At 35.8% G+C, this 14,612-nt stretch overlaps 1 protein-coding gene across 1 annotated transcript; it reads right to left on the bottom strand.

Moving 5' to 3' along the window:
- Window positions 1-11,992: 11,992 nt before the first annotated feature.
- On the bottom strand, window positions 11,993-13,645 carry LOC140435861 (uncharacterized). The gene has a single exon (XM_072524577.1). It carries the CDS (start codon window positions 13,643-13,645, stop codon window positions 11,993-11,995), a length of 1,653 nt encoding a protein of 550 aa, XP_072380678.1.
- Between the last annotated feature and the right edge of the window lie 967 nt (window positions 13,646-14,612).

Genomic DNA, 14,612 nt, shown 5'->3' with positions numbered 1-14,612 from the left:
ATCGCAGATTTGCCAGGCTGTCGCACTGACACAAAATTTGCTCTGTTGTTTCTTCCTCTAGGTAACAGGATCAGCAGGAATCATCATCTGCCAAGCACATTAAGTTCAACTACCTATTCAGCTTACAGTAACCCATTAGCAGACCTACTATGTCTTTGATTATTAGGTCTGTTGTTTCCTCTAGGTGACAGGATCAGCAGGAATCATCATCTGCCAAGCACATTAAGTTCAACAACCTATTTAGCTTACAGTACCCCATTAGCAGACCTACTAGGTCTTTGATTATTAGGTCTGTTGTAAATTTTAGCAAATGGTCTATAATGACCTGTTTCGCCTGTCTTTGTCTTAGTGAATTCCTTTACCATTTTGGAGATTTGTGTTTTACTCACTTTTTAATAGCCGTTCTTGTTACTGCCTTCGCAACGTCGCAGAAGGGTTCGAGTCCAATGAATGGCTTTAATGAGCTTTTTTGGCTATTTCATCACCCTGGTGCCGTACTACTCAGGCCCTATTACGATATCTGCTTTTAGCTTCTTCACAGGCATGCTAGCCTTTGTGTATTACTTAGCAGCCTTATTGTTCCCACCTGCTGCATCTTTGTTCACCACGTCACAGACTTACAGATTATTGGTCTAATAACCCTTGTGTTTAACCATAGAGATATTTTGAGCCCTTAAATCTTACCACACACACTGTTTCATCTGCCTAAGGCCATAGTAGCTTTCTGTGTGGTCTCAGTATGTGAGTATTTCAAGTAAACCTATGATCGAAATATATCCCTAGTTACTTTGTTTCTTTGGCAAATTGAATCTCTGTTGGTGGTTGGTGGAACCGGTGGTTTTAGGCCTTGTTATGCTGCTCTTTTTGTTGATGATTTGTTTTTTTGAGCATTCACCGCCAGTCTCTCTTGTTTACACTAGTTATCAACTACATTTAGACATTGCTAGGCATATACATAGACTTGTATTCTTTCTGATATAACTTGGGTGCATTTGCCCGTAGAGGTGATAGAACCCCTCCTTCTAGACAGTCTCCACCTGCTTTTGCTTTAAAGGTTGCTTCACCCAGAGTGGATATTACTATTCTATTCTTATGCTCTTATCCATCTGCATATTACTGCAGGTATGCCTTGTCTGCTCATTGCATTAACCAAAGAGTTAGTCACCTGGTTAGTATATCTGGCTTTCAACCAGGAGGCTCGCGTTCGATTCCCGGTATCGGAACCAAAATTATAACGAAATATTTTGCCTACCACATAGCGTATTGCTATAAGGGGTTGAAAATTGGGACAGAAGTTACTGGGGTGGAGATAGGGCAAGCAAAATAAACAAAACTTATGCGAACGGCACTCTGGGTTTATTTGGAGTAGCTGGGTCGTGGATAAGTGAATGAAACTATGGGATTATATAGGGGTAACTATAAAAAAGAAACAAAATGAGGTTACTTACATGAGCCTCCTGGTCAACTGGACAAAACACAACAAGAAGGACCTCTAGCTATTTAAAATGGACGCGGCTTCAAACGATCCTCCTGTTGGATGAAGGAAAAAGTATCTTCCTTTCTTAAAAAGAAACACAAAAGGGGTTAGGAGACTTTTCTAAAATAAATAGACAAAATGGTTCAGAGAAATAAATTAAGCATTTATTACTGTCTCACCACAAACAGTTATAGGTATAAATGGTACAAAATAATTACTATATAAATAATTACAAAGATTTATACCAAAAATAACAAAGCAGAAAAAACTTACCAAGTATGTCCTCTCTATTTACGAACTCTGTTTACATGTGGAAGGTGCTACAAAACTTACAAAAATTGTTACAAATAAAGAATTAAGTTCCAGTTCCATTAATCCACAGTTATTTCCATTATTAAAGCATATATTTTTTGTACCTCTTCTTTATCCTCCTGTATATCTTCATCGTTTTTGTCTTCCAATAAATGATGAAGTTTTTCCATCCTCATTTCTACTTCTCTAATTTTTGTCAAAGTTTGTATGAATTTTTAATAAATTCCTCCAAAGTCCTTTTCGTTTCTTCACATTTTTTTTGTACTTGCTCGTAAAAGTTATATGTAAAATATTTATCATCTTTTAAACCCTTTTCTTCAATTTCTGTGTTTTGAACTTCAAAGTCGCTTCACAATTCCTCTAGTGTCTGTTTTTTATGTTAAAGTATTCTCTCGTACGCTTTTCTTTCCTTAATTTTTTATTAAATTCAGTTAGTTCAGAAGTTATTCAAAAACTTATTTATTTATTGACCTAGTTTTTCTTTTTCTGTATACAATCTCTGCATTTTAACTACGTAAGTATATAAGTGTGATCTAAATTTAACTTTTGAAGTTTCAGCAAGATTACCTTACATAACAACGCAATAAACCCATCCTTGTTGACACCGCTTATTGTACAATTTAAAAAAACATAATATTATCACTTGTAACCAGAGAAATAAAATTCTTTATATAAAAATGTAAAACGATATGTGTGGAATTGAATGAACTCAAAATGTATATACAAATAACAATTTGTTAAGTAGGTATGTCACGATATTATGAAAATCAAATGTTTCAAGAATTTCAAATTACAAGAATCAAAATTATTGAATATTATTAATATCAAAATATTATATTTGAATTAGCAGTAGACAAAATATTACTATTTTAACCCTTTGTGGGCCAGTGGTCCCATAGTGGAACCACAATTACAAGAATTTTTATTCTACTGTCCCGGTAAGCGCCGGCCGGAACCACAGACAAATTCTTTAATCCCCTCTCTTACACTATCGGCCATGCATACGATCAGGTTTTGGAGCGCTTTAGTGTGTTCTAGTATGTGATTGATGTGACACGTTTTTCGCTATTTTGCGCGCCAACTACTAAAATTTCTACTGAACGTAAACAAATTGATAATGGCAGGTAATGTAGGTAATTTTGATGGTTGTTAAAGAGATCGTATACAATTTATTCTGATATTTTTGTATATTTTATATTTTCAAGTCATCTAAAAGGTGTGGTTCCGTATGGACCCACAAGTACTTTTTATTATTTTTTGTTGTTGTTTTTATACGGGGTAATATATTGATACCGGATTTGAAAGACTTTACAGTTCCTGAACTATTTTTTTCATTTTTATTACAGAAAGAAAACAATGGACAATAAATAATTTAGAAGCTATGGGTAATGATGGTGTATTTGCTTTGATTGAGGAAATACCATCTGACGGAGAGTCAGAAGCGTCATATATTGATTCTGATGTTGAGGATCTTGGAAATAGTGAACCAGATAACGGCATCCCGGGCACTCAACATTCATTGGAAGAAATGAATCAAATGGTTGACGAAGGTGAACATGAAAAAGAAAATAACGAAAGTGTTTTCAGTGATTCGGATGATTGTACGCCGCTATCTGTTTTTGGGAAAAGGAAAAGAAAGCTTACAAAACAAAAACAAACTGCAAGGAAAAAAAATAATAATGTACATGCAAAGAAAAATGAGATTGTCAAATGGTCAGAAAATATTCAAACTTATTACAAGACACCTTCATCTTTTGTTGAAGAAGTGGGTCCTGACATACCGGATTTACTTGAAGATCCGTTGGAGTTGTTCATGTTGTTATTTTCAGAGGAGCTGTTAGATATATTAGTGTTTCAAACAAATCTCTATGCAACCCAAATGAATCAGGGAAATGCTAACAAATTTACTCCCACTAATCGCGAAGAAATGAAGTGTTTCCTGGGGATAAACATTCTGATGGGAATAAAGCATTTACCAAGCTACAAGGATTACTGGTCTTCGAGGACAGATCTACGTGATGGTTTTATTGCATCTTATATGTCTCGCAATCGATTCAGTTGGTTACTGGGACATATTCATTTAAATGATAACAGTCTTGAACCGAAAAAAGGTGAAGTTGGCTACGACAAATTGTATAAAGTGCGACCAATGCTCGATAGATTATCTGACAATTTCATTCGATATTATAAGCCAAGTGAATGCCAGTCAGTAGATGAGTCAATGATTAGATTCAAAGGTAGAAGCATTTTACGACAGTATATGCCCAAGAAGCCTGTAAAACGGAGCTACAAAGTTTGGATTCGTGCTAATGAATCTGGTTTTGTTTCAGAATTTCAAATCTACACTGGTAAAGTTAACAACTTACCTGAAAAAGGCTTAGGTGCACGAGTTGTAAAAGACCTCACAAGCAGTCTTGCTGGAAAATGCCATAAAATATTTATAGACAATTATTTTACTTCGTATGATCTTTTGGAACAACTTAGATCCAAGTATATATATGGATGTGGAACAGTAAAAGCTAATACTAAATATTTGTCAGAATGTAATTTTCTAGAGGACAAAACCATGGAAAGGGGAGACACGCAATGGAAGATAAGTGATGTTGGTGTACTTGCTGTGAAATGGATGGATAACAGAGCAGTTCATTTTATGAGTAATTTTCATGATCCTACTGATGTTAAACTTATTTCAAGGAAACAAAAGGATGGCTCCAAAGAAAATGTTACTTGCCAAAATTTGGTCAAAGATTACAACGAGCATATGGGTTATGTGGACAAGTCACATATGCTCAAATCTTGTTACGAAATCAACCGCAAATCCAAGAAATGCTGGCCTAGAATATTCTGGCATTTTGTTGACATAACGGTTGTTAATGCCTTCATTATTTTTAAAGAACGATCTGGTGGTGCATCAACACTTTCTCTAAAAGAATTTCGGTTAGCAGTTTCTGCAGGACTTACGGGTACTCCTTCGCTTACTCAGAAAGGAAGAAAATCGTCCGGTTCTGAGGTAAATAAATTTAAAATCTGCGTTCCTATTGAAATACGCACTAACAAGTCGGAGCATATGCCAATACATGGAACCAAAGTAAGATGTGCTCGATGCAGCACAAGAAACCAACCTCATCGAACGAGCTGGCATTGCACTGTATGTAAGGTGGGACTATGTTTATCTGAAAAAATCAATTGTTTTTTAGAATATCAAAAAAAATAAAGTAAACTTACCTCCTTTATGAATATTTATTATCATTTTATAAAAATTGAGATAGTACTAATCAGTACCAGTGGTTCCACCATGGAACCACCTCCAAACTAAACCATCCCTTATATAAAAAAAATTTAATTGACACTTGACGTTATCTTTTGTATCACTGTATCCCTAACTTGTAATAACTTTGCAGTTTTTTGTTTAATACTTAATTCGGTCCGCAAAGGGTTAAGTAAAAAGATATGCAGAATAAAAATATTTCAATCAAGTATTAATAACAATTTGAAGCTTAAGTTTCTTTAATTATCTTTTTAATTTATAAAAATACACTGCTCTGAGTGTTAATAAATATTCAAAAACTTACAGTTTTATCCCGACGTTCACTTGTATATTTCTGCTTCCTTCTAAGAACTGCAACTGGAACTGGTGAGCTGGATCTCTGGATATCGCTAGACACGCTTGAAGAATGTTTTTGATGTTCCTGAAGCAAGTGCCCATTTTTTTTCTGTGAAAGCTGCTGCACAAAGGGGTTTTATTACAGTACTTGATGAAAAAGGTGTAAATATATATGATAAAAACACTTGTGAATCTTGTCTTTTTCTAAAGCCTCCAACTGCTTTTCCAATTTTCTTAGTTCATTAAGATGCACTTCGGAGAATAAATCAACCTGCTTACCATCCGGCGATTGTACCTCACTACAGATGGTAGCTTCAATATGTTTGAGGCCACGAAGGTCATCTTCACAATCACTGCTAACTGGATCCTCTCCTGCTATACCTCTGATACGATAAGCGAGGTTGTTGATGTTATAATTTATGTTATATCTTTCTTTCGGTAGCTAGAGAATCGTCGTTGACGTTACAGATTTTAGAGTTAGAAAATGAGATTAAACAATGCAGACATGAGTTGGAAAGAGTCACTGCTGAAAGAGATCGAATGCTCCAAGAAAATAATGACATGGGCAAAGACAAGGAGGATAGAAATATGGAATGCAAAAAAATCAGAACAGAACTAAGAGAAGTCAAATTTAGAGAAAACCGTCTTATAGCTGATTATTCGGAACTGGAAGAAGAGAATATTGCTCTTCAAAAACAAGTTTCTGCCTTGAAAAGTTCTCAAGTTAAATTTGAGAGTTTGAAGCATGAAATAAGAAGATTGCAAGAAGAGATGGATTTGTTGAATTTGCAGTTGGAAGAAATGACGAATTTAAATAAAATTGCTGAGAAACATATGGAAGAAGCCCTTGAATCATTACAGAGCGAACGAGAAGCAAAATATGCCCTTAAAAAAGAACTGGATCAACAGATTAACCGCGAGTCCTTTTATAACATCAACAACCTCGCTTATCGTATCAGAGGTATAGCAGGAGAGGATCCAGTTAGCAGTGATTGTGAAGATGACCTTCCTGGCCTCAAACATATTGAAGCTACCATCTGTAGTGAGGTACAATCGCCAGATGGTAAGCAGGTTGATTTATTCTCCGAAGTGCAACTTGTGAATCTGTAATGACTGGGTACTTCAATAATGGCCTGTATGCACTTGATATACGTGTTATGAAATGGACAAATCTCGTTCAAGTAAACTTAGCAGAGTCAACAGATATGTTGCTTGAAAGGTGTGAAAGATTTGGTCATCAGCATAAGCAACATGTAAAGAAGTTATTGAAGAAAATGAATATAGACATTGATGGGTGCAAAGAAAGCTTTTGCGATGGATGTGCAATTGGAAAGATGCATAGATTGCCATTCAAATCTTAGATCAATCGACCACAAGTCACTGGTGAGCTGATCCATGCAGATGTAAATGGGCTCATGTCTATAGAATCACTGGGAAAAGCACCGTATTACGTATGTTTTAAAGATGACTTTAGTAAGCTTCGGAAAGTTTTCTTTATGAAATACAAAAGTGAGGTATGTACTTTCTTAGAACAATTTTTAAATGAAGCTAGTACAAATGGCCATGTAGTAAAGCAACTGAGATGCGACGAAGGGAGAGAGTTTGACAATAGAAAGGTATCTGAACTTCTTGCGAAGAGAGGTATAGAGCAGTATATCACTCCACCCTATACACCTCAGCAGAATGGTGTTGCTGAAAGGGAAAACCGCACTATTGTAGAGTGTGCACGTTCCATGTTAAACACATGTAATTTGTCCAAACAATTGTGGGCAGAAGCATGCAATACTGCAGTGTACATTCTGAATCGCACAGAAAAGTCATCAATTGAAAGTAAAAGTCCCTATGAATTGTGGTATGAATTCCAATTGGAAGTTTGAAACATTTAAGAATATTTGGCACTAAATGTTATGTTCACGTTAACAAGAATCTTCGCAGTAAATTTGATGACAAGGCGATACATGGTTATTTAGTTGGTTATGTGAATGACAGGGATGGTTTTAGGATATGGATTCCATCTGAAAGAAGAATCGTATCGATCCAGGACGTACGATTTAAACCTGAGGTTATATGCAATTTGCGAATTGTTGAAGTTAAAGCCAAATCAGTGAACCAACATCAGTCGGAATGTTTTAGTGTGAATGAAAACTCCGAAGAAGTAAAAAGTGGTATCTGTGAAATTGTGGAATCTGAGAATATAAAAAGTGTGGAAGAAAGTGCGAGTGAAAATCAAGAAGTGAATAGAGAAGAAAGAAATAGTGATAGTGTTCAAGAATCTAAGCGTTACCCTACACGTGTTAGAAATAAACCAAAATTGTATAATGATTTTCTGTTAGATAAAGATATGGAAAATGTACCTGATCTTGCCATGTTTACTATGTCAAATGAATTTGAGCCTACAAGTCTTTCTGAGGCACTGTCAAGTAGTCACAGCCATAAATGGAAATTAGCCACTCAGAATGAATTGACAGCTCTCAGAATGAATAATACTTTGGAATTGGTTGATAAACCTGCAAATACAAATTTTGTTCAGAATAAATGGGTGTTTAAAATGAAAAAAAAAAGGGTGAAATAGTAAGGTACAGGGCAAGATTGGTGGGAAAGGGTGTTACACAGAAATGTGAGGTTGACTATTCAGAAACGTATTTTCCAGTCATTTGTTTTAGTAATTTTAGGCTTTTGTTAGTGATGGCTGTTGAATTAAATCTAGATACAGTTCATTTAGATGTGGGGACTGCATTCCTGAATGGTAAGATTGATGAAAACATATATATGGCTCAACCTGAAGGTTTTGATGAACCAGACGTGGAAAATAAAGTCTGTCTGCTCAGGAGAGCTATATATGGTCTCAAAGAGTCTTCGAGACTGTGGTATAAAAGGGCATACAAAATTTTGTTAAAGTTGAATTTTAAACAATGTGAAATTGAACCATGTATTCTTGTTAAAAATATTGAGAATTCAATCCTTATTGTAGCACTCTATGTAGATGATTTTTTTGTTTTTTACAATAATCATGATGAGGTTAAAGTTTTGAAAAATTAATTAGATAAAAACTTTCATATTAAGGATTTGGGTCCAATTACACATTGTTTGGGTATGAAGATAGAGAGAAGTGGGTCAGAATTTGAATTGAAATTAAATCAAAAACAGTATATTGATAAAATACTTAAACGATTTGAAATGACTAATTGTAGCATTGTGAATACTAATTTAGAACCGAATGTTAAGCTTTCTAATGAAGGAACTTTGTATGAATGTCCTTATCAAGAATTGATTGGCTCGATAATGTATTTAGCAGTTTGTTCAATGCCTGACATACCTTTCTCTGTCACTTATCTTAGCCAGTTTAATAAGATTCATACGAAAGTACATTGGTTAGCAGCCAAACGTGTTTTGAGATACCTAAAAGGTACAAGAACTGTAGGAATTAATTAAAGAAAGTCAAATGTTAGTTTAGGTGGCTTTGTTTACTCAGATTGGGCCAATAACAGTTCAGGTAGAAAGTCATTTTATGTTTTTATTTTTTTGTTGGCTGGTGGTCCTATCTCATGGGAATGCCAAAAGCAAAGAACTTTCGCTTTAAGTTCAACTGAAGTTGAATATATTGGCATAACTGAGGCAGCAAAAGAATCGTTATACTTAACATATTTATGTAAAGAAATATTTGAAATCAATGTGAATTGTAAGTTTTTGTTTGAAGGTTTTCCGATGGTTATATTTAATGATAATCAAAGTGCCATAAAGTTATCGGAATATCAAGTATACCATAAAAGAACGAAACATATTCATGTCAAGTATCATTTTATTCGTGAAAAAGTAGCTAACAATGATATTTAATTAAAATATATATCGACGAATGAAATGGTGGCTGATATGTTGACCAAGTCATTAAATTCAAAGAAATTGCAGTTAATCTGTCAGAATTTAAATTTATAATAATGTTTATTTTGTTAAGGTCTATTATTTATCTTATCTACTTTTCATGTTGAGGGAGAGTGTTAGAATATCCAACATAAAAAGTGGATGTTGTCCTAGAGTTATTCTATATGAAGTGACATTGTTGACAGTTCAATGAGTAATGTCAAAAAATAGGTCATAAACTACTGTCAGTCAAGTTTTGTATTGTTCTGTATGTAAGAAAGAATAAAGTATAATTGTTGATGGCCAGACGTTTATTGGTGCATATTTCCTAAAGTACATATTTTCTTGTCTCATGATGTCTTCAAATTAGAAAGTGGACTTCACCTAACTTAAATTATAACAATTTCTAGGAAGTTTTACAATATGTTTTACATTGAAAACGATACGTAAATTTGTCTTTACAATGTCAGAGATGTATAAAGTCCAACGACCAAATCATGTTGGTTACACATGTTGGCTTGTTTATCGATTAAAACGCACATACATAGACACGAAAACTACAATTAAACTAAAGAAATAAAAACGGCAAAAAACACAATGGCTAACGACCTTGAAACTGAAGCAGCTTCCACTACTCTAGACATGTTTATGATTGATTAGATAGGTCTAAGGAATTATATCGCTTTATTCTCTTTGACTGTTTGTTGTAGAGAAGGTTGTAGCCACATAAATAAGAAAACTAATTTAACAGAAAAAAAGGAAATATTAACAACAGCAGTATAACTAAATGGAAGAAAATAGAAAAGAGACAAATGGTTGAGTATGTTACAAATCGGTAACAAATGAAAAGAGATGCTTTAGACCCAACTGCGTGTCTTTACTCAGGAAATATAATAATAAACTCATAATCAACGAAAAGGAGCTACTCCAAGCATACCAAGAATATTTTAAAAGTTTACTAAACATACATCAAGGGGAAGAACATAGAGAGGAGATGATATACCTTGAAGTGGACCTACCAGTATAGGACCTTTTTTTACATCTTTAAAGAAAAGAAGGAAAATCTGCATACAGACACCTGCGATTAACGCAGGTAGTGTTGGGTTCACAATACCCTAACGGAGCCGTGCCAGGGCGAGATGCCCAAGGGATTTAGACCTTTGACACTTCGTCCCGTTACCTCTCCGAGACGGTCGGCTTCCAACTAAAAATCTCTCCTCTATCACACCAGACTCAGGATGGAAGTGCCGGTTAAGGCAAACATCTTTCCTGATGCCCTGCTGTCACCCGATTAACATTCTTTCGAGATTTTCCAGGGATCTGAAAACGACTGCGCGACAAGAAGATAATTCATATGCTTCAGCAGCCAAGTGGGCTCAAAACAGTTCATCCAAAGTAAAGGAAATCCCACGCTTAGCCTCGACGTCTCTCAGCACACCATGTCACCGTCCTTGTGGAAATAGTTCGGTGACTATCTCCAGCTTCTGGACCAATGGCATGTCATGGCGGCACCTGTCGCACAGGCGTCGAAATGCTTCATTGCGATCTTATTCCCTTTACCCCATGCGATGTCCTCGTCCAGCTTGTCACACAGTCCCCTCCAGTGCCTCTTCTTCTCGGCTCGGTTTCTCCTATTCAACTCCCTCTTCTTCGCACGATAAGACGTATCCACACGTTCCACCTCTTCTGTGCTCAGGCTCAGCTCGGGCCTTCCACCGAAGGTGTAAGATGTCGAGCCCCATGTACCTCCCATCTAATACTCTCATCATATACACCCCAACCCACCTGATATCTCCGGCACCTCGACAGGCAAGGTTTGGGTCTACGCCTAACGTCCCCCGTCTTGTAAATCGAGAAGCCGATGAATTGATGTTCCATGCCGGTATACTCCGCCAGTACTGCCCAGTCCTTGACACATCGGTCGGATCCCTGCGTAGCGAGGGTGACGTCAATGTACGATCTGTAATCGCCTCACAAAAGTTGGCTCCAAAAGACTCCGCCACGAGACCTGACACAGAGAGAACAAAAAGGATGTTAGAAACAGCAGAGATGAAAACACTTGGAAAAATTGATGGTAAGACACTATGGGACAGAGCTAGAAGGAATAAAAGAGTAGAATGGAACGATCATATAAGCCGAATGACAACAAATAGAGTAGTAAAGACGACAAGAGACGGTTCCCCAATAGAAAGACGATCAGTAGGAAGACCACGCAAACGATGGAATGACAACTTACTGGAGGCACATTGAAAAACAGACAGAGTCATGTCTATATAAAAAAAAGAAGAAGAAGAAGAAGAACAACATACCTACAGGAACTTCACTGCCGCAGGATCCTCTCCCTTTCCAAGGATGAGCATGTATAATGCACTTTTCCGTGCACACTGTATGTTTAAATTGTTGAATTAAATTGAGTGGTCGCTGGTTAATCGTGGTGGTAAATAGTTGGTCCATAGGGTGAAGAAATAACTTATAAAATGAAATCTCTTCACACGTTCTTTATTTTGTGCTCTTATGGCAACATATGGAAACATACTACTCTTATAAACTTGAAATGACTTTGCCTAGGGCTGACAGGGTTGCCGTCTAGGCAAATTAAAACTTAGGTCTAAGAATTTACATATATGTACATAGAATAGAAATATTTTGAAACAATAGAATAAAAATATTTTGAAACGATTTTAAACAAACTCCCCCGTTGAAGGGTACCTTCAAAATAGATTATAAATATAAATAAAGTCTTATGTATCAATACTATCACTAACACTCTCTTGCTGCATTGGTAACGGACACAAATGACGAACAGAGCGAATAACAGTCTTATTGTTTGTTTTTACCTCAGTGGCAACTCTTGAAAGGTTATCTTTACCGGAATGCAAGTTAATAATACGTCCCAAAGACCATCTACATGGTGGTTGTTGATAACTGCGAATTAACACTAAAGTTCCAATCTTCAAATGGGACGAAGATTCTTTCCATTTGTATGGCTGTTGCAGTTGCGAAACGTATTCTTTCACATAACGATTCCAAAATTGTTGATACATATGACGAATCATTTTGTAGTTGGAGAGCCTGCCTATCGGGATTGTGCTTAAGTCAGTGTCGGGAATGGTTGTAATAGGACGGCCAATCAGGAAATGGGAAGGAGTAAGTGGCGTTAGGTCAGTTGGGTCATTAGAGAGTGCAAACATAGGTCTAGAATTTAAGACTTCCTCGATCTGAATTAGCAGAGAATTAAAATCTTCGTAGATAAGTTTTTTGTCGAGTAACACCCTCTTTAAATGGTGTTTCATGCTTTTAACTGCCGCCTCCCAAAGACCGCCAAAATTAGGCGCATACGGTGGAATGAAATGCCAATTTATATTATGATCAATAGCGTAATTGTGAATATAAGTATTATTTTTTAAACGAAATTGACCAAATTGTTTAAGTTCAATGCGAGCTCCAACGAAAGTGGATCCATTATCTGAATAAATGTCATTGGGGATACCTCGTCGAGCTATGAAACGCTTCAAGCAGGATAGGAAACAGTCGGTTGTGAGATTTGTAATGAGTTCAAGATGAACTGCTTTGGTACAAAAACATACAAAAACACAAACGTAACCTTTTATTTCTTTGGCTCCCCTACCCGATTTATTGTTTAGTAAAAATGGTCCTGCAAAATCTATGCCACAGTGCTGAAATGGCAGTGATGGGGTTGTGCGAGCTTCGGGCAAACTGGCCATTGGACAACTGGCAAATGGAGGTTTAAATTTAAAACAAGTAAGACAATTTCTTACTGTTTTTCTTGCAAGGTCTCTCCCCCGAATTGGCCAATAATATTGTCGAATTGATGAGAGAAGGAGTTGAGGACCTGCATGTAATACGACTTTATGTTTATGTTCAAATAGCAACTTAGTGAAAGGATGATTAGATGAAATTAATATAGGGTGTTTAGAGTTCAAGTCTAATCCAGATAATCTAAGTCGACTTCCTACTCGTAATATATGGTTTTCATCTAAAAATGGAGTAAGATATGAAAGTTTATGTTTGATTGGTAATGGTTTATTGGAATTTAAAATAGATATTTTCTCTGCAAATGAATTCAATTGTGCAAGTTTTATTATGTATGAAATATCTTTACATCGGGCTTGTAATTCTGAAAGGTCATTAGAACCAGTTACTAGGTCATCAACATAGAAATCATTAAGAATTGTCTGTGAAGCTGTCGGTAATGTAGTACAGTGATCAATTGCTAATTGATTTATGCATTTTATTGCTAAGTATGGCGAACTAGTACAACCATACGTAACGGTGTTTAATTGATAAATTGACAATTCATCTGCTGGGTTGTCCCTCCACAGGATCTGTTGAAGGGGCTTGTGTGCATCATGTATAAGGATCTGCCTATACATTTTATTAACGTCAGCAGACCTGGTCATGTGACCTAAATCGATATATTCATGTATAAAATTTTTGTATAATTGATAAAATTAAGAATGAGTTTTGAATCGGTTTTCGAGTGATATGAATCGTTTCTTTGCTATTTCTTTTGAATCTCCCAATAAATCGGTAGAATATTTGAAGGGCAACTTCACTACAAACTGACCGTTTTCATTTCTTCGAGTGTGTTTGGTAAATAGTTCCTCACACTGGACGTCATCTTTTGATAACATCATAGGTTCATTTATCTGATTGAGTTCCCAGAATTTACGTAACTGTTTGTCTTCTGGTATAAAGCATTGTGAAAAATTGCATAACGACGTTGATATCGCATTCATTACAGTACCAGATATTACCCATCCAAGTTTGGTATTTTGAAGCACTGGTGCATGTTTTCCTAATTGAATATTACCATCTAATAGCAGTTCCCAGAACAAACTGGCACCTATGATCATGTCAACTTTCTGAGGAGTATTGAATGTAGGATCAGACAATTCGATATTTTGAGGAATGGAAATTGTAGAGATATCAAATTGTTGTAACGGAATAGTTGAAATGAATGGTGTTACATAACAAGATAATTGAAATTGGAAATTATTTTTGTTTGAGAAAATTTTAATTCAAGTTTTCTTTTTTAAAGTAGAAACCACTTGGTTAATACCAATAATAGCTAATTCGGTATTGGTTAATGGTAACCCTAACCGTTTGACAAACTCTTCGGTAATCAAATGGGATTGAGCTCCTGAATCGAGCAGAGCTCTACATTGATGCAATTGATTGTTTTGGTCTTTAACTTTGAATGTTACTGTCGACAGAATTATATTAGATTGTGTATTTCTTTCTGTAACCAAGCATTGTTGATTTGGGACTGAAATTGCTTGACTATTGTGAGAAATTGCTTGTGAATTGTGTGACACCTGGTCACTATTATTTGGATGA

Source organism: Diabrotica undecimpunctata, chromosome 3 (assembly GCF_040954645.1).
Source record: "Diabrotica undecimpunctata isolate CICGRU chromosome 3, icDiaUnde3, whole genome shotgun sequence".
Classification (NCBI taxonomy): Eukaryota; Metazoa; Arthropoda; class Insecta; order Coleoptera; family Chrysomelidae; genus Diabrotica; species Diabrotica undecimpunctata.
Note: the sequence above shows the minus strand (reverse complement) of the source record. Positions and strands in the feature narration are given on the sequence as shown.

Coding starts and splice junctions, on each gene's coding strand:
- LOC140435861 (XM_072524577.1), bottom strand. CDS start 13,645: ATGTATAGGCAGATCCTTATACATGATGCACACAAGCCCCTTCAACAG.